The sequence below is a fragment of the Piliocolobus tephrosceles genome, chromosome 19 (genome assembly GCF_002776525.5).
Source record: "Piliocolobus tephrosceles isolate RC106 chromosome 19, ASM277652v3, whole genome shotgun sequence".
Taxonomy (NCBI): domain Eukaryota; kingdom Metazoa; phylum Chordata; class Mammalia; order Primates; family Cercopithecidae; genus Piliocolobus; species Piliocolobus tephrosceles.
The window spans coordinates 793,602-811,979 of NC_045452.1; the positions used below are offsets into that span (position 1 = coordinate 793,602).

Consider the following 18,378-nt stretch of genomic DNA (forward strand, 5'->3'; position numbering starts at 1 on the left):
GAGGCAGGTGGGCGGGCCTTGTGGGGGGTTCCCTAAACTCCATCAGATGTGGTGGTCCTGAGGTGGGTTCCTAATATCTGTCCAAGCAGCCATCAGGGGCCAGTCCCTTTCACCAGCAACAGTGAGGCTTGCCCACTACTGAAGCGCTGCCCCCCCACCCCCTCAGGCTCACTCCTCCACCTAGTGCAGCCACCATGGCCATTCCTAGTTCTCTACCAGGACCTCAGGGCTTAGCACTTCCCCCCGCTACTGCTGGTGGATCTCTCCAGGTCTTTTGTTAAGGCATTTTTATTTTATTTTTTTCCTTAAAATTCCCATGACAGATTACACAAAAGCATTTTTAAAGCATGTTTACTGTACTAAAAAAAATTAGGATTTAGGAGAAAACCTGAAGCAAGAAGGAAAAAAGAATCCCCTGTAATCCTGACCCTTGGGAAGCACCAGCAGTGGACCTGCAGTGGACTTGCTTCCGGGCAGCAGCCGAACTCCCACGTGGGACAAGTGCCATGCAGGCTTCGAGGATTGGGGAGTGGGGTGGCGGGAGCAGGGCAGGCAGAAGAAAGGCTCAGTGCTGTTCTTTGAGACAGGGTCTCGCTCTGTCACCCAGGATGGAGTGCAGTGGTGCAATCCTAGCTCACTGCAGCCTCAAGCTCCTCAAAGTTAAGCGATCCTCCTGCCTCAGTCTCCTAAGTAGCTGGGACTTCAGGCTTGTCCCCATGAGCCAGCCACTAAGTCACCACCTAAGACAAAGAAGATTCGGCTTATCACAAAGGGGTCAAGTGCCCCTAGGCTGCAGAGTTTCTAAGGGGTCCAAGCCTTGGAAAGTCGCCCTTCTCAGAGTCCCCAATTCTTCACTGCCATTTGATCTTTGGTTCCTTTCTCAATCAAGATAATTTTTTGATTATTTGTAGAGATGGGGGTCTGCCTATGTTGCCCAGGCTGGTCTCAAACTCCTGAGCTCAAGAGATCCTCCTACCTCAGCCTCCCAAAGTGCTGGGATGCCACTGCACCTGGCCTCAGGAGGTGCCAGGAGGGTATAAATGGTGGGTCTCAAGAGCGTCACGTCAGAGGGTCTCCATCCTCAGGATGGAACTGCCTGGGGCACATCAGGATCCTGGATAAAATGAGGGTCCTCAATGCTCCTGTGGCTCCCCAATGTGATGTCCAGGGGCTTAATCCCTTTCCTGTCACCTTCCTGCTGATGGTGGGGGTGGGCTCAGAGCCCCTCAGAGAGGAAAATAAGGCTGCCGGCTAGACCAAGGGGGTGCAGGCCACCAGGGCTCTCTCCAGAATTTGTCTGCTTGCTTCACAAGACTTGCAGATGGTCCCCTATATTAAAGCAGCTTCCAAACACATCCCGGACATCAAAGGGGACAAGATGCTCAGAAGTCAGGAAGAAGGCAGGACTTGGGCGACAGAGCTCAGAACTTGTGGTTTATTGACACTTCTGCATGGTGGGCCCTTGGGAGACTGCCTTTCTGGCATCTTGGGACTTGTCCTTAAGAACAGGGAAGACAATCATCCTGTCCTGGCACAAGGCTCCCCCTTGCACAGGAACACACTCCCATGCACGAGAAGCCCACCGAGACGCATGCAGATAAACCCTTGGCAAGGCCTGCAACACACTGGAATGGCAGAGCTCCGTGCATTTGGCAAAGCTATGGAGCCTTGGCAGAATGCACAGGACTCTGGGGGCTGCCCCCTTTGAGCTACAGAGGCAGAATCGAACCCAAAATACTGCTTCCTTTAAGACAGTCCAACTGGCTTACATTTAGCTTGGGGTGAGGCTAGGCCTAGGAAGGGCCAGAGCTGTCCTCCCAGCCCCGGGAACACGGTTGAGGTGGCCCGGTGCCCATGCTGGGCTCACCATGGGAGAGGAGGGGAGAGGGAGGGGGCTGCATGCTGGCCCTGCCACCCACACCCTGTCCCTTTCCCCCCTAAACACACCCATTTCCTATCCTGGGTTCTGAGGTTGGGGCTGCCTCTGGGATTCTGAGGGACCGCCCTCCACCCCTGCAGGCCTGGGCTGAGAGTCAGCCACACCTGTAAGGCAGGCCCCACTTCCCCAGCTTTTGTATTCCATATACAGTGCTGGTATCTGGAGCTCCATTCTTCTTCAGCCCACTTAATTTTAATAATAGACACTAATAACACTTAACCACTTCACCCCGCTGGTGCTGGTGGCGGGAGGGGCCCCGTGTGCTGGCAATATCTCCCTAGGACATGCTGGCTCACCTGCACCCACAGCGTTCCAGGAGGTCGCGGCCTCTGCAGACTCAGTGCAACCCCGGGGCTTTACAAAAGGGACACTCAGAGGTGCACTGCCTGCTCAGCTCACACAAGGAGCAAGTGGAGAGCTGGGCTGGAGAAAGGATTACAATTTACAGACCAGTGTCCCTGGCTAGGGGCCCTCATGGGACTGTGGCTGGAAGAGAAGGTCGCCCAGGAGGTTGGAGGCTGAAGACGCCTGGTGCTTCTCGGTGCAGTCCTGGTCAAGATGGAAGAGCGCTCCTCTGTGCCCAGCTGCTGTGCAGGGGTGGATGAGGGCTCCCTCAGCCCCAAGGCAAGGACAGAGCCAGTGCTGGCACCAAACCTCTGCCAGGCATGGGGCATGGCCATCCTCTGGGGTCCTGGCTCAGGGGTGGGGAGCGGTGGCGCTGGGACAAGCCTGGGGAAAGGGTTTCCCATACACTGAGGCTGCAAGATCTTCTGGTGAAGCCTCAGGCTAAGGTATGAATCAGACTACCAGGTGATATGAGCCGAACCTCCACAGGGTGAAACTCTACTCTTGGCAGCCAGGAACATAATTATTAGCAAAGAAAAGAGAAAAGCAGATGCCAATCCTTCTCTTCCTTCGTCAAGGTTATGCCCACAGGCAGGGTGGGCTGGTGGTGAGGGTGGAGCTGCGTCCCTGTGTCTGACTGGGCCTGTGCTGAGAGGGCACCAGGGCTCTGGCTGCTGACCCCCAGAAGGAGACAGCAGGCCTTCAAGTTAAGCCAAGCAATATTTGGTCATTGTTGGTGGCCAACCATTCTCTGAATGTCTGAATGACAATGACTATGTTTAAGGTTTTTTCTTTTTTTTGTAAGTAAGAGACCTTAAGCAATGCATCAACTGCATGGTCTCAACCTCATCTGTGCTGTGAGAATGCAGGGTAAGGCTGGGTGTGCAGGTGGGGCCCCAGCAAGGCTGGCTCCGCGCCCCTTACGGGACAGAGCGCTCCCATCAGGAAGGCGGCTCTAGCGTGCCTCCTCAGCAAGCTGAGAGGAGGCCGAGGCGCTTGGGGTACAGTTGTGCAGACCTTCCTGGGGCTCCCGCTGTCTGCAGGTAGACTCTGAATGCCTCCATGGGGACCACACAGCCCAGCGTCCTCCCTTTCTCCTCTCCTCCCCCTGCCCTGCTCTGACCTGCCTGGAGCAGCCCTGCCAACCTCCAGCTCAGCCCTTTCTGCAGTGCTTGGCCCTGCAGGAGGCCTCTGAGTCCTCCCCTAGCCACCTGACCTCTTCCCTTTTCCTGACAGCCTTGCCACTTTCAACTTCGCACACCCTCAGTGAGCTCCCTGAGACACCCAGGACCGTCGCTTGTGAGCCCCATCTCAGGGTGCACTAGGGGACATGGAGCTCTCATGCCTGCTCAGGGCATGGGGCAGAGCAAGACAGGTGTGCTGCCAGCCACCGTGGCAAGGTGAGGGGCTGTGGCCTGTGCCATGGACTCCCAGCAGCATCCCCGCTGCCTCCAGACTAAGCCAGAGACCCACGGGCTGCCTCTGTGCTTGCCTGAGTCTCTTAATTAAGCATCTTTCCCAATGAGACCAATTTGATTACAAATTCACAAGACATTTGGGAATGTTCCAATCACACAGCAGCAAGGTCCCTCTGCCTGGGATCCAGCCAGGCCCGAGGGGGTGGGAATGCAGGCAGATGGGCCAAAGTCACTTGGGATGCCCAGAGCCCCGCTGTCGGGCCCAGGCACCACCACACAGCAGTCGCAGCTCCTGCCAGTCACCTGGGGTGGGGGGGAACCTTGGGTGCTCAGCATCACAAAGAGGCGGAAAACTCTTCCAGAAATATCTCACCAAAATCATGCCTCCCTAACAAAACAAATCCTGCTTTTCTAAAAACCTCAATGGGCCTATCCGAGCCCAGTGCAGTCCTAGTTTCTTCAAAGCTGTGTAAGGCACTTGAATGGCTTATTAACACCACCTGGAAAAATTCCTGTTTCAATCCTGATTTAGAAAATAAATTCAATAATACTGCAAAAAAACGTTCCTTGAAAAATAGCTTTAAAAAAGTAAATACTTAAGTTTTCTAAAGAATAAAATAAATGCTAAGCTCTGCTTAAATTATATGACACAACAGGTCATCTTGGCACTGATAAAGAGAAAACCTTGAATACTGCTTCTGAATTAGACTTCCCTGGAAAAAAAAAAACAAAAACAAACACACCAACAAAAGACACATGTACATCGCCGGTTCTGAGCTCAGGGAAGAGAGCAGCCCGGAAGGCCCTGGTGGGCCCAAGCACATCACGGCTGCCCTGGAGCAGGGGCAGGGGGGTGGCTGCTACAGAACAGACCCTGGCCCTGCTGCGCTCTCCTCTTTGGGACACTGGTGTGGCCAACCAGGACTGGCTGGGCATATCTGTAAATATGAACCCACCCGGCCCCGGCCGCAGAGAGGAGCAATGGGAAGCTGGGGCTGGCCACCCCGCTGCTGGGCCTGACCCAGGGGGCGCTTCAAGAGTTTGGCTCCTGGGGCCGCCCCAGGGTCCCACATGCACGACCGTGCTGCTCCACGCACACCAGTGTCTTTGGTTTGGCTGCCGTTGGGCACCTATGACCTCTGGTCCCACCCCGGGCCCCATGGGAGCTGGGAGCAAGAGCCGGTCCATCTTCTCTTTGGTGTGGTCTCCTGGGCTGCCTTCCACCATCTGCCCGCCACCCAGTGCAGTTCCACAGCCACCAGGACGGGCTGCGGGGGGCATCCCGAGTGGCTCTGGAGTGCTGGGGAAAGCACTGTGGGGCGGGCGCCCTGTCCACTGGCTGCCACCTGTTGGGTCCTGAGGCCTCTGAGGGAGAGGAGGACAAGGGTGGGAGGAAGGGGAGGGCAGGGGCCTGGACCACCTAGCTTCTTGGTGGAGCCTGGGTCTCAGGTTCTGGAAGGTTGGAGGGCAAGTCCTGGCTCCTCCCACCTGCCTGGGGGTCCCCTGCTCCCTGGTTCCCGCCCTCCAGCAGCTCTTGGGGGTCCCTGAGGAAGACCACCATGACCGTGATGTTGTCGTGGGAGCCCCGCTCCCGGGCCGCAGACACCAGCTCCTCAGCAACATGGAGCCCGCTGCCCTGCTGCCTCATCAGGTGGCTCTGGACGAGGCCAACAACTTCCTGGTGGGGTACGACGTCAAAGAAGCCATCGCAGGCAAGCAGCAGGTAGTCCTCGGAGCCTGTCAGCGCCCGGGAAGCTGCATCAGCCTCCCCAGACACGTAGGGCTTCTGGAAGACATCCCCTGACAGGCAGAGAAGAGCCCGGGTCAGAGGACCACAGTGTCCGCAGCTTCCTCCCCACCCACCCATGCCCAGACCTCATGTCCTGTGGGGACAGAGACTAACCTGCTCTCACGGGGTCTATCGCTCCTTTATGCAAACTGCCCAGTGCTTCCCGCTTGCCTGGGAATGGAACCCCCTGACCTTGGCCTGTGAGCTCCCCCTTTCTCTGCCCTAGCTGCCCCATCCTGGCCTCGCTTCCTGGAGTGTCCAGAGACACAAGGAAAGACACAGCCTGAAGAGGGGCTGTCAAGAAGGTGCCACATTTGCCAAAAAGACAGAATGTTTCAGAGGGGTCAGAGGGATAGGTGCCAAATCCCTGGCAATCAGCTGGGGAGGGAGAGATTTTTTAAGTACCAGGAAGGAGCAGGTGTGGTCACGGGGCGCACAGCCTGAGACCTGGCAGTGAATGCATGCTGAGACAATGAGATGTAGACTGGACCCACTACTTTTTTTTTTTTTGAGATGGAGTTTCGCTCTTGTTGCCCAGGCTGGAGTGCAGTGGCACAATCTCGGCTCACTGCAACCTCTGCCCCCTGGGTTCAAGTGATTCTCCTGCCTCAGTCTCCCAAGTAGCTGCGATTACAGGCATGCACCACCATGCCCGGCTCATTTGTTTTTGTATTTTTAGTAGAGATGGGATTTCACCATGTCGGTCAGGCTGGTCTCGAACTCCTGACGTCAGGTGATCTGCCTGCCTCGGCTCCCTAAAGTGCTGGGATTACAGGCATGAGCCACTACGCCTGGCTACTTTTTTTTTCTTTTTGAGACGTACTCTGGCTCTGTTGCCCAGGCTGGAGTATAGTGGCACGATCTCGGCTCACTGTAACCTCTGCCTCCAGGTTCAAGTGCTTCTCCTGCCTCAGCCTCCCAAGTAACTGGGATTACAGGCGCATGCCACCACACCCAGCTAATTTTGTATTTTTTGTAGAGAAGGGGTTTCACCATGTTGGCCAGGCTGGTCTCGAACTTCTGACCTCAGGTGATCCGCCTGCCTTGGCCTCCCAAAGTGCTGGGATTAGAGGTGTGAGCTACCACCCCCAGCCAGATCCATTACTTTTCAAAATTTTTATTTATTATTATTACTGTTTTTTGAGACGGAGTTTTCCTTGTTACCCAGGCTGGAGTGCAACCTCCACCTCCTGGGTTCAAGTGATTCTCCTGCCTCAGCCTGCCGAGTAGTTGGGATTACAGGGGCTCACTACCACGCCTGGCTAATTTTTTGTATATATACATTTTTTAGTACAGATGGGGTTTCATCATATTAGACAGGCTAGTCTCGAACTCCTGACCTCAGGTAATCCGCCCACCTCGGCCTCTCAAAGTGCTGGAATTACAGCGAACCCACATTTTTCCCAAAAGAGAAAAAAGGATCGTCAGCATCAATGTGGGAGGAGGATAAACCTCATTTCCGGAATACTGGAACCTTTACTTCCAGCCCACAGGCTAGCGAGCCACAGGTTTCTACGAGATTTGTAGGAGCTGTTTTAGGTGAGATAATAACATACAGTGTAACTTACACTCAATCACTCATGCTGCAGTCTCTGAATCTGCCCTGTTCCCTTCACACTAGGAGGGTATCACCCCAGTGCATGACAAATCCCCTCTGCCCACCGCACTGCCTCCCTGAACCCCTGGTGAGCTGCGGGCCACACTCCAGAGGCCTGGGCTTCCGAGAGACCTTCTCCCACTTGGGTCGGCTTCTTTGGCTCTCACCGATGGCTCTGGAGACGGCCAGGGTCCCGTTGACTCTCCAGCAGTCCATGTGAGACACAAAGCCACCCAATGCTTCAATGCGTGCCTTCTCATCCTGCAGAAACACAGCCAGAGTCGGGGGCCAGGGCCGGGGGATAGGGTGTGGAGCTCCCTGCTACTACCTGAGCAGAGGCAGAGCTGCTTCTAAGACGGCATTCAAAGCCGCAGCACTTGAACAAAGCCAGGAGGCTCAGAGATGCACCCAAACTAGGGTCATTAAAAACAGTGAGAAATTATACACAACCCACAGTCCTTTAGTTACACAAATGGTAAAATGAATGGACCACCTGAGGCCACCTAGCGGTGCCTGCGCCCCTGTGCAGCATTCTGGGTCAGGGAGGCACTCACGGGGCTTGTGAGCCTGACACAGACAGCAAATCCCTCTGCTTCCCTGTCTCTAGCTCGGGGACGCTGTCCCTGCCCTGAAAGCTGCTGGGCCAAGATAGAGCATGTGACATGAGTGGTCACACAGCAGGGAAGCCTGAGCCAGGCCCTGACAGCAGCCTGTGCCCACCCACCCAGTTCTTTTTTTGTTGTTTTTTGAGACAGAGTCTCGCTCTGTCGCCCAGGCTGGAGTGCAGTGGCACGATCTTGGCTCACTGCAACCTCTGCCTCCTGGGTTCAAGTGATTCTCCTGCCTCAGCCTCCCAAGTAGCTGGGACTACAGGGGCCCGCCACCATGCCTGGCTAATTTTTTTGTGTTTTTATTACAGACGGGGTTTCGCCAAGTTGGCCAGACTGGTCTTGAACTCCTGACCTCAAGATCCGCCCTCCTCGGCCTCCCAAAGTGTTGGGATTTAGGTGTGAGCCACTGTGCCCCGCCTAGTTCTTATCCTCCTCTACCCAAGCTCAGCCCAGGCACAGTCTCCACTCACCTGGGAACCACAACACTCCAGGCCTGGGTTCCTCCAGGGACAGGACAGAGGCTTGGTCCAGCCACAAGTCCTCTAGAAACCTCTTTGGTCCTACCAGCCTCTGCCCGAGGGAGAGGCTGCCCTGATGACAGCCTGCTGGCTAAAGGCTGCACAGCAGCATCCCTGACAGAGTGACGGAGGCACCCTGGGAGTGAGGTACCTCCCAAGTCTACTGGGGAAAGAGGGCATCCTTTACCAGTTTCCCTTATCAGGTAAACCTCCTGACCCCATGCAGTACCAGCCCTTCTAGTCCCCAGGCACAGCACCAGCTGGGCATGAGAACTCTGATGCCCCAGGTGATGGTGTCCCCTAGACAGATTGGGGTATCAGCCAATCTCCTCCCCAGAGCAGATGGACATGCACTGCGGGAGGCCTGGGGGAGGGAGCCCTCTCCAGACACCTGCACCAAGGAGGAGGCCTCCTTGTGTGGCTCCCCTGCAGAGGGCATCGTGGTGGGAATGATGTGGGTTTGCAGGAGTCCTGGCCTTCCTGGATGCCGTAGCCATGAGCCTGTGTGGCAACTGGACCAGCCTGGTGGGCTGGGTGCTCCTGTCCCAGCTGAGCTGGGGCATCAAGCCATGAAGGAGGCAGAAACAGGGACCTCAGGGCTCTCTCTGGGTCTAAGATCTGCCACCTCTCGGGTCTGAGCAGGGCAAGGGAAAGGCAAGGAGGACCAAGAAGGAGGGAAGAGCAGGAGAGAGCCAAGAGGAGGGGAGGAGAAAGGGCGTGGGGAGAGGCAGGTGGACGAACACACAGTACGCATGAATGTTCACACATATATGTGCCCACACACGCGTGAAGACGCCTGCAGACAGCGAGGAGCTGCAGAGGAAGCAGCGCCTCCTCCCCTTGCCTCAGAGGCATTCCCTGGGGAGGGGCTGTGAGTGTGGGAGGCTCCAGGGAGAATCAGGAGCCTTTCTCTGCTTCTGTCTCCCACACATTCCAGCCCACTCCAGCCCCTCAATGTCCTAGAGGCAGGCACGTGGGCGGGTGACGGAGGATGAACTGCAATCTGCTCCCCATGCCCTCTGGAGGTGGGCTCTCCCCAGCAGGGGGCCATGCAGGCTTTCTCAGCTGACAACCTTCCTACCTGAAGCCTGTGATCCCCTCTCCCACCATGCCCCATCCCCTGTGCTGGACGGGCTGCGCCAACCTTGGCTGCGCAGGTTCCCCGGGCTCACCCCTCTAACCCTGGCCCTGCACCTGGGTCCTCCTCCCCTCCAGTGGCTCCCGCCTCCATCAAACACTAGCCAGGCTCAGCCTGGTCCAGGACTAACACATCCCCAGCTAAGGGGTCTTCTCCCAGACTTCCCCATGAGTTTCCTACTCACTGATTTTGGTTGGTTGGTTGTTTTTGGAGACAGAGTCTCGCTCTGTTGCCAAGGCTGGAGTGCAGTGTCATGAACATAGCTCACTGCAGCCTCGACCTCTAGGGCTCAAGCCATCCTCCTGTCTCCTAAGGCTTGAGAGGTGGGAGGATCACTTGAGGCACACCACCATACCTGGCCCCGACTCTAGCATAACCTGCCCTTTCCTCCTGGTCTCTCCCCTGGCCTGCAGGAGTTGCATCTGCCTGAGATACGACTCCATTCCATTCATCTCTCTGCTACATCCTACCCAGGTCCTTGCCCTCCTCTTGCTCCCCCATTAGACTCAGAGGCAGGAAGTGGGTCCTGTGTTATCTCACTGCCTCTACAAAGTATCCTGTGCAGAGTGGGTACTCAGTGCTTGGAGGCTGAACTGAGTGCAGAGGCAGGAGACTGTTCAGACAGCCGCAGAACAAGGCAGAGCACCATGAACTCCCCACGTACTCCTCGAAGCTGCTCTGGGCTGCTGCTGGACCCCTGCTGAAGCTCACCAGGTTGAGGCCAGTTTCTTGCCCTTGTAACCGACAGGATACTTGTTTTTGTGGCAGAACCTTGGCCTGGATCTGTGATTAATTCTCTAGGGTGGAGGGCTGTGATCAGCATCACAGCAGGAGGGGCCAAGCCTACAGAGCATGGTGGCAGGGAAGGGGAGGTGGGGGGCACTGGATCTGAACTCCTTGGCCCATGTGGGCTGCAGCCAAGAACACAGACACTTGTGTGTGCTTCTCTCATGCAGGCTCTGATCTCTGCACTCCACATGCACTGGGCCACACAATCCTTAGCCCAAACCTCCAGGGACCCCCGTGTGATGGACTTGGAAACAGTGGAGTCGGGACCAGGCAAGGCCATCTGTCCATCCTCTGCCATGGCGCCATACTGCAGGGCTCAGGCAGTGTTTGAACAAAGTCCCCACTGGGCTTTAAGGGGGTGCTGAATGCTGAGCCTGCAGGTGTGCAAACAGCAGGTGGGAGTGGGCCCAGCACGAATCCTGACTTGGCCACATTTTATCTGACTGCATGTCCTGGGGAGGAAAGCCCACTAGGGAGCAGGTGCCAAATTCGCCGACAGCGGAGGCAGGGGAGCGGCAGAGACTATCTGTGACTTTGGCAGTGTGCTCTGGGCAACTGACTGAGCCTCAGTTTTCTCCTCTGTATAATGCGGAGAGGACGTACAGGGGCCCAGCCCAGACCGTAAGCCGCGGTGAAAGGCCAAGGAATGCAGCTGCCCCTGACTGTTACAATCATGGAGTCCTGGTGGTCTCTGCCGTGCTTTCTAAACCCAGAAGCCACAAAAAGAAAGACTACTCAACTCAACTACAGAAAAACAAAACTTCCATGTAGCAAAAGCCCATACACAAAAATAAAAGAGAAAAGATGCATGGAAAAATATTTGCAAATCACAGATAAGGAATCTATAAACTGGTAAGAAAAACAGGCAAAGGAAAAAACAGTGTTTGCAGGAAAGGTTGTGTAAATGATCTTCAGCTTTTGAAAAGATGCTCAAACTCACTCTGTAACGGAAAAGCAAACTTAACAATTGCCCCAAGACAGCCTTCTTACCTGACAGGAAGAATCCTGCAGGCTGGTGGGACTGTGGGGAAATGGACCTTCTTGGGCATGTAGTGCCTGAGGTGGGCAGCTTGACAAATCTACCCAGACTGTACATGCATCAGTTCCAACCCAGCCATCCCACTTCTGGGGATGTGTCCTACAGATACAGATACATTTGACTCTGAGCAATTAATGCTGCGCAAAGTAGGTACAGATGCATTGTTTTCAACACCGAAAGACTGAAAAGATCTTCATGCTCACACACAAGGGACTGCATGATGCATGCAATGTCCACAGCCCCAAGAAAGGATGGGTGCTCCTATGTGCTGATGTAGAATTATCCCCCATGTGCATGGTTAATCCAACATAACTAGTGGAGAGCAGCATGTGGGAAAAGTGGGGTTTGAGGGATAAACAGTCATTCCATGGTATCTAAATCCTCGCCATCTGACCTCAGGAGACACATGGACGAGACAGTCTTGTGAGAAGAGGTCTGAGTGGGACTGTCATCTTCATGTCCAGGTAATGACCTGAGTGCCAGGGTCCCAGGTAGCCTCTACTTAGTACAGCCCCAAGCCACGTTCCCTCCAGTCCCCGGGCAGCGTCACTTCCCTGAGGCCCCCTTATCCACAGCCTGTGGCCTCCTTGTCCGTGTGTATGACGGGCTCTGGTCTGCACTGGGCTGCGCTGACTGCACTGGGATGCCTGTCAGTGCAGAGGTCTCTGCTCTCCCCTGGAGCTCTGGGTTCCATAGAGCTGTGACCCACAGAGCTCTCAGGAAGGGCTCACGTGGGACCCCTTGGGACTCAAGTCAGGTGGGGAGCCCTCCCTCTTGAAAGGTGCCAGGATTAGTACTTCCTGAGGTTCCCAGGCTGGGGTTCCCCTGTGGGTCCAGCATGATGGGGGCCGGGAATATCCTGGGCCTGGGCAGAGGGATCCCCTTACCTGCCGTTCTGGTCTGTGTGGCTCCATCAGCTTCACCACCTGTCCCTGCTGTACCAAAATGACCTGGGAGTCCCCGAGCCAGGCGACGTGCAGGGTCGCTCCTGCAATGAGCGCACACACACCTGTGGTGCCGCTCTGCAGCCGCTGCAGGGAGAGAGGGCCCATGAGAGTTGAGAGGAGGTAGGGACAGGTCTGCACTGCAGGCACATGCGGTGCAGGCTGAACCTTAGCCAGAAATGGGTGGAACCGCTGAGCCACGCAATGGCTCGTACTGAACTTCACACTGAGGGACAGGAGAGCGCATCCTGCAGCTCCCCGTTCACATCCACCTCTGGAAAATGCAAACTGTCTGCAGTGTCAGAAAGGAGATGAGGGGCTGTCTGGGGAGTGGGCAGGGAAGGGCAGAGGATGACACAGGGCAGGATGAAGTTTCCGGGGGTGATAAACACGCCCGTTACTGTGGTGAAGAATCCACAGGTGTATATGCGTATAAGCCAAAACTTGCCAAATTGTGGACTTTAAATATGCACCAGTTACTACGTGTCAATTGTATCTCAATAAAGATGTTTATTTATTTATTTTTTTGAGACAGTCTCACTCTGTCAACCAGGCTGGAGTGCAACGGCACAATCTCGGCTCACTGCAACCTCCACCTCCCAGGTTCAAGTGATTCTCCTGCCTCAGCCTCCCAACTAGCTGAGATTACAGGCATACACCCCCACGCCTGGCTAATTTTTTTGTGTTTTTAGTAGAGATGGGGTTTTGCCGGGCTGGTCTTGAATTCCTGAGCTCAGGCAATCTGCCTGCCTTGGCCTCCTAAAGTGCTAGAATTACAGGTGTGAGTCACTGCGCCCGGCTATTTATTTATTTAGAGACAAAGTCTCACTCTGTTGCCCAGGCTGGAGTGCAGTGGCACAGTCTTGGCTCACTGCAACCTCCACCTCCTGGGCTCAAGTGATTCTCATGCCTCAGCCTCCCAAGTAGCTGGGACTACAGGCACGTGCCACCACACCTGGCTAATTTTTAAAATTATTTTTAGTAGTGGCAGAGTTTCACCATTTTCGCCAGGCTGGTCTCAAACTCCTGACCTCAAGTGATCCACCGACCTCAGTCTCCCAAAGTTCTGGTATTACAGGCGTGAGCCAACACCCGAGTTTTGTAATTTTAGTAGAGATGAGGTTTCACCACATTGGCCAGGCTGGTCTCAAACTCCTAACCTGAAGTGATCCACCAGTCTCTGCCTCCCAAAGTGCTGGGATTACAGGCATGAGCCACTGTGCTCAGCCTCAATAAAAGCGGTTATGCCTGCTTCAGAGAATCCCTTTTCTACTCTGAGAGGCAGCCTTGAGCTCAGAGGCCTTTGTCACTTCCTGGGGGGTGGGGTGAGGTGAGGGGCCAGGAGTGGAGGCCTGACTGCTTTTCACTGGGGTTCTTACAGCTGCAGAGACTACACGGTTTTCTATTGAGATGCAAAGCCCGGCTCTGCTAATTTCCATGAAGGTCTGTGCTCAGCACGTGTGACAAAAGTGCACCTTTCCCCTGGTGTCTTCTCACTAGGGCAATCTGAGCTTCAGTTTCCTGATGTCTACAATGGGTACAATGTTAGTATTCACCTCACAGGGCTACAAGGAGGACCTAGTGAAATTCTGCTGGTGAGGTTCAGAGCACATAAGTTCACAGAGGAGGGACCTGATGCATTTGTGTTCTTTCTTCTTTCAGAAACAAATGCCTCATCCCTACATGTGGCTGTAACTCCTGAGGAAGGAGTGTTCCCAGAGGACATCGGTAGTCTGCTGAGACCCTGCCTAGAGGAGGAAGGGGAGGCAGGCAGTAGATTAATCACGTTTTACATATTCCCCCTTTTACGATGCTTTGACATCTTGGGGCCTTGCTGGTCCTGGAGGGGCTGCCCCTTCCTGGGCCAGCTGATTCCTCGAGACAGCAAACACCTGGGGAGGATGCAGAGATGGCTCCAACCCAGCTTCCCTCTCTTCCCTCTGTGTCCCGAATACCTCAGTGCTTCCCATGCGTGGCCCTGTGAGGCGTGGCCCCTCCTCTCGGGAACTGTGAGTAGTAAACTCTTTGTTAAGGTACCAGTCTGTGTCTGTCACCTTGCCATATCTCATTAAAACAAAATCCCAGGAACACTTGACCATAGGCTGTCTTCCCTGAGGCCAGCAGACCCTCTACATCAGGCAGGTCTGTGTGGCCTGGAGGCCTAGCATGCTGGATCGGGGCAGGTGAGAACCAAGCCCCTTTACCCCTATACTGTAAGAAGAAATGGCAGGACCACCGGAGTGTTTAGTGAGGACCTTCTGGCACCACCAGCTCCTTTGGCGTTTTTCCCGCTGCAGAGGCCCAGGACTCTCACTGGCCTCCAAACTGCACCCGAGGCCCAGCTGCCAGTCCTCACCTCTCGCTTGGCTTTCCTGAGAAACATCTGGTCGGTACGCTGGAAGGCTTCTCTGAGGGCTACTGCAGGGTCCGTGGGCAGCTCTGGCTGGCGGGCAGCGTTGGTGTGCACGTGGACAGCAGCGTACCTCGCAGCATCCACGCCTCCGTGACCATCAAACACAGCAAAGTAGGCACGGTCCACAGGGTCCTGGTGGGAATGCGGTGGGAGTCACAGACCCGCAGGACCCAGGCTGCTCCCAAGGGGACGTGGCGCCAGGCACTGATGGGGTAGAGTCTGGGAGAATCAGTATGGCCTTTGCCCGGCTTATGTGTGTATGAGCTGGGAGGTTTGGAAAAGGACAGCTCGCGGGACCCTCGGTTTCACCATCTGTTCTGAGTTGCTACAAGCATGAAATGAGGGGCTGCCCCAGGTGACTCCTGGTGCTGGAGTCAGGGGAACATGGCATCCAGGCCTCCCTCATAACAGACTCACACTGTTGCCCTTCTTAGTCTCTTGCTGGGCAAGCTCAGGGGCTGACAGGTGTCTCTCCTGTCTCAGCCTTGGTGGGCAGCTCTTCTCGGTACCTGGGGAGTCCCCACCCTTGCCCCGGTCCTCTGAAGCTGTCCCCAGGGTCTGGACGGGAGCACTCACAGACAAGCCGAAGAGCTGGTTGAAGGAAGGGAGGGACACGTGCCGGTCCTCCATCTTGCGGCGAGTGTTGCGGATGGCGTGGATGGAGACCAGCCACTGCCGCTGTGAGGCCCGGGCAGCCAATGGGACCTGCTTCTGCCACTGGCCGGCGACTTCCCAGAGCCGGTTAAAGAAACTCCGTGCCAGGCTTTGGGCATCCAGCACTGATGGGCACAATGGAGGGATTGTCAGGTAAGTGCCAACCAAATCAGCTGAGGCCTCGCTGGCTCCCTGACAGCTCCCACCTGGGCCCGCACAGCCCCCATCACCTCCCAGGGCATTGTGAGCACATCAACTCAATAATGTGCACATGGCAGCCTGTTATCAGAATTAGAAATGTCTACTTTGGTAGCTTGTCCCTTGAAGTCTCTCATCCCACCATGGGAACCCACCCTAAAGAAATCATTAGAGGCCAGGTGCAGTGGCTTGTGCCTGTAATCCCTGCACTTTGGGAAGCCGAGGCGGGCGGATCACGAGGTCAGGAAATCGAGACCATCCTGGCTAACACGGTGAAACCCTGTCTCTACTAAAAATACAAAAAATTAGCTGGGCGTGGTGGTGGGCGCCTGTAGTCCCAGCTACTCGGGAGGCTGAGGCAGGAGAACGGCGTGAACCTGGGAGGCGGAGCTTGTGGTGAGCCGAGATTGCGCCACTGCACTCCAGCCTGGGTGACGAAGCGAGACTCCGTCTCAAAAAAAAAAAAAAAAAAAAAAAAAAAAAAGAAATCATCAGAAACACAAAAATAATTTAAAGGCAAAGTACAGAATCACTTATAATTGCCCATTAATTAGAAATACTATATATCTAGTCTAGGCCGGGTGTGGTGGCTCACACCTGCAATCTCAGCACTTTGGGAGGCCGAGGCAGGCAGATCACCTGAGGTCAGGAGTTCGAGACCAGCCTAGCCAACATGGTGAAACCCCGTCTATACTAAAAATACACAAATTAGCCGGGCATGGTGGCGGTCGCCTATAATCTCAGCTACTCAGGAGGCTGAGGTAGGAGAATCGCTTGAACCTGGGTGGCGCAGGTTGTAGTAAGCCGAGATCATTTCTTTGCACTCCTCCCTGGGCGACAGAGCAAGATTCCGTTTAAAAATAATAATAATAATAATAATGAGCGAGTCTCTTGATGAAGAATTAAACTGCTATTAAATATGGTTTTCATAATGAAATATCCATATGATCCCACTGTGGCACTCCTGCGGACTTATCCCAGAACAATGAAGACTGTTCACGTAAAAGCTTAAACATAAATGTTCATAGCAGCTTTATCTGGAACAGCCAAAATCCGGAGTCAGCCTAGATGTCCTTCAATGTGGAAATGGTTAAACAAACCGTGGTCGACCCATACCTTCGAATACCACTCAACAATGGCAAAGAATGAACTCCTGACGCATCAAACAACCTGGGCTAATCTCCAGAGAATTAAACCAGTCTCCCAAAGTTACACATCATATGCTTCCATTTGTATGTGTTCTTGAAATAAAATGGTAGAAGCCAAGAAGATTAGTAGCTGCCAGTGGTTAGGGATGGGGTCTGTGGGGGTGGGGGCATAAGGATGGCTTTAAAAGTGTGACAGGAGGGATCCTGGTGATGGAACTGCTCTGTATTTTGACCATGTTAGGATTCTGGTGGTGATATTTTATTATAGTTTTGCAAAATGTTACCACTGGGGGAAACTGGGTAAAGTGTACATGGAATCTCTTTGTATTATTTCTTACAACTCCATGTGCAGCTATGATTATCTCAAAACAAAAAGTTAAATTAAGAAAAACTAGCCCAGGCATAGTGGCTCATGCCTGTAATCCCAGCACTTTGAGAGGCTGAGGTGGGAGGACTGCTTGAGGTCAGGAGTTCAAGACCAGCCTGGATAACATAAAGAGACCTTGTCTCTTAAAAACAAACAGGCAGGGCACGGTGGCTCATGCCTGTAGTCCCAGCACTTTGGGAGGTCAAGGCAGGCAGATCACCTGAGGTCCAGAATTCGAGACTAGCCTGATCAACAAAGAGAAACTCCGTCTCTACTAAAAATACAAAAATTAGCTGGTCATGTTGGCATGTGCCTGTAGTCCCAGCTACTTGGGAGGCTGAGGTAGGAGAATCGCTTGAACCTAGGAGGCAGAGGTTGCAGTGAGCCAAGATTGCACCACTACACTCCAGGCTGGACAACAGAGTGAGACTCTGTCTCAAACACACATCACCAAACCAAAAAAAATTAACTAACTAACTAACTAAATAAATAAATAAGCTGCATGCGTGTGGTGGTATATGTAATCCCAGCTATTCTGGAGGCTGGGGCAGGAGGATCCCTTGAGCCTAGGAGGTCGAGGTTACAGGGATCCCTGATTACACCACTGCATCCCAGTCTGGATGACAGAGGGAGACCTGGTCTCTTAAAACAGAAAACTAAAAAATGGATTTTTATAGAGTTTAAAAGCATGTAAAATGCTTATGTCATGATACTAAGTAAAAACAGGAGGAAAATTACATATGCAGTTTAGCCACAAGTCCATGAAAACCACCAGGGCCAGAAAAAAAGGCAGGAACAGCACACAATCAAGGAGTCAGAGTGAGTCTGCAGGTGGCAGTTCCATGGACAACTTTTTCCTGAAGTACACTTTCTTAATACTTCCCCAATGTTTCATTACAAGTGTTAGTCTCGTATGACAGTGGCTTTAAAGCATGTCCACAGATTCTTTGACTTCTCCTTTCAGGTGGAGCTCACTTCTCACTGCTGAGTGTAGGACTTGGCTGTTTCTGATGAAGAGAGTGGCAGTGACTGCGTGTTCTTCAGCTGCTACGAAACAAAGAGGCCCTGCACCTCCGGCCTTGTGTGTTCTCTCTTCCTCCCTCCCTCTCATCACTCAATCTGAGCTGTGAGGATACTCAAGCAGCGTCATGGTGAGTCTACATGGGACGGGACCAAGGCCTCCTGCCAATGGCCGTGTGTTGGAACCACCTTGGAAGCAGGCCCTCCAGCCCAGCCGGCATCCGTGTGACCACAACCCGGTGAGAGACCCTGGACCAGAACCAGCTAAGCTGCTCCCAGATTCCAGACCCACAGAAACTGGGAGAATAAATGTCTGCTGTTTTAAGCCACTACATTTTGGGCAATTTGTTATGTAGCAACAAATAATACAAGCTACAATATTCATTTGAAAAGGAAAAATACCCAAATCCTACCTAAGCCTGACTTCTTAAGAAAAGATCAACCAGTAACA

At 53.9% G+C, this 18,378-nt stretch overlaps 1 protein-coding gene across 1 annotated transcript in view; it reads right to left on the reverse strand.

Annotated features, from left to right (window-relative positions):
- Nucleotides 1-1,415: 1,415 nt before the first annotated feature.
- The window catches only part of PPM1F (protein phosphatase, Mg2+/Mn2+ dependent 1F), a 33,237-nt gene continuing 16,274 nt past the window's right edge, over nucleotides 1,416-18,378 (reverse strand). Inside the window, exons 4-8 of the mRNA XM_023197950.1 lie at nucleotides 15,117-15,319; nucleotides 14,484-14,672; nucleotides 12,071-12,214; nucleotides 7,256-7,349; nucleotides 1,416-5,502 (exon numbers count right to left, since the gene is read on the reverse strand). Coding sequence (XP_023053718.1) covers nucleotides 5,123-5,502; nucleotides 7,256-7,349; nucleotides 12,071-12,214; nucleotides 14,484-14,672; nucleotides 15,117-15,319 — 1,010 coding nt within the window. The 3' untranslated portion in view covers nucleotides 1,416-5,122. The remainder of the gene's footprint in view (nucleotides 5,503-7,255; nucleotides 7,350-12,070; nucleotides 12,215-14,483; nucleotides 14,673-15,116; nucleotides 15,320-18,378) is intronic.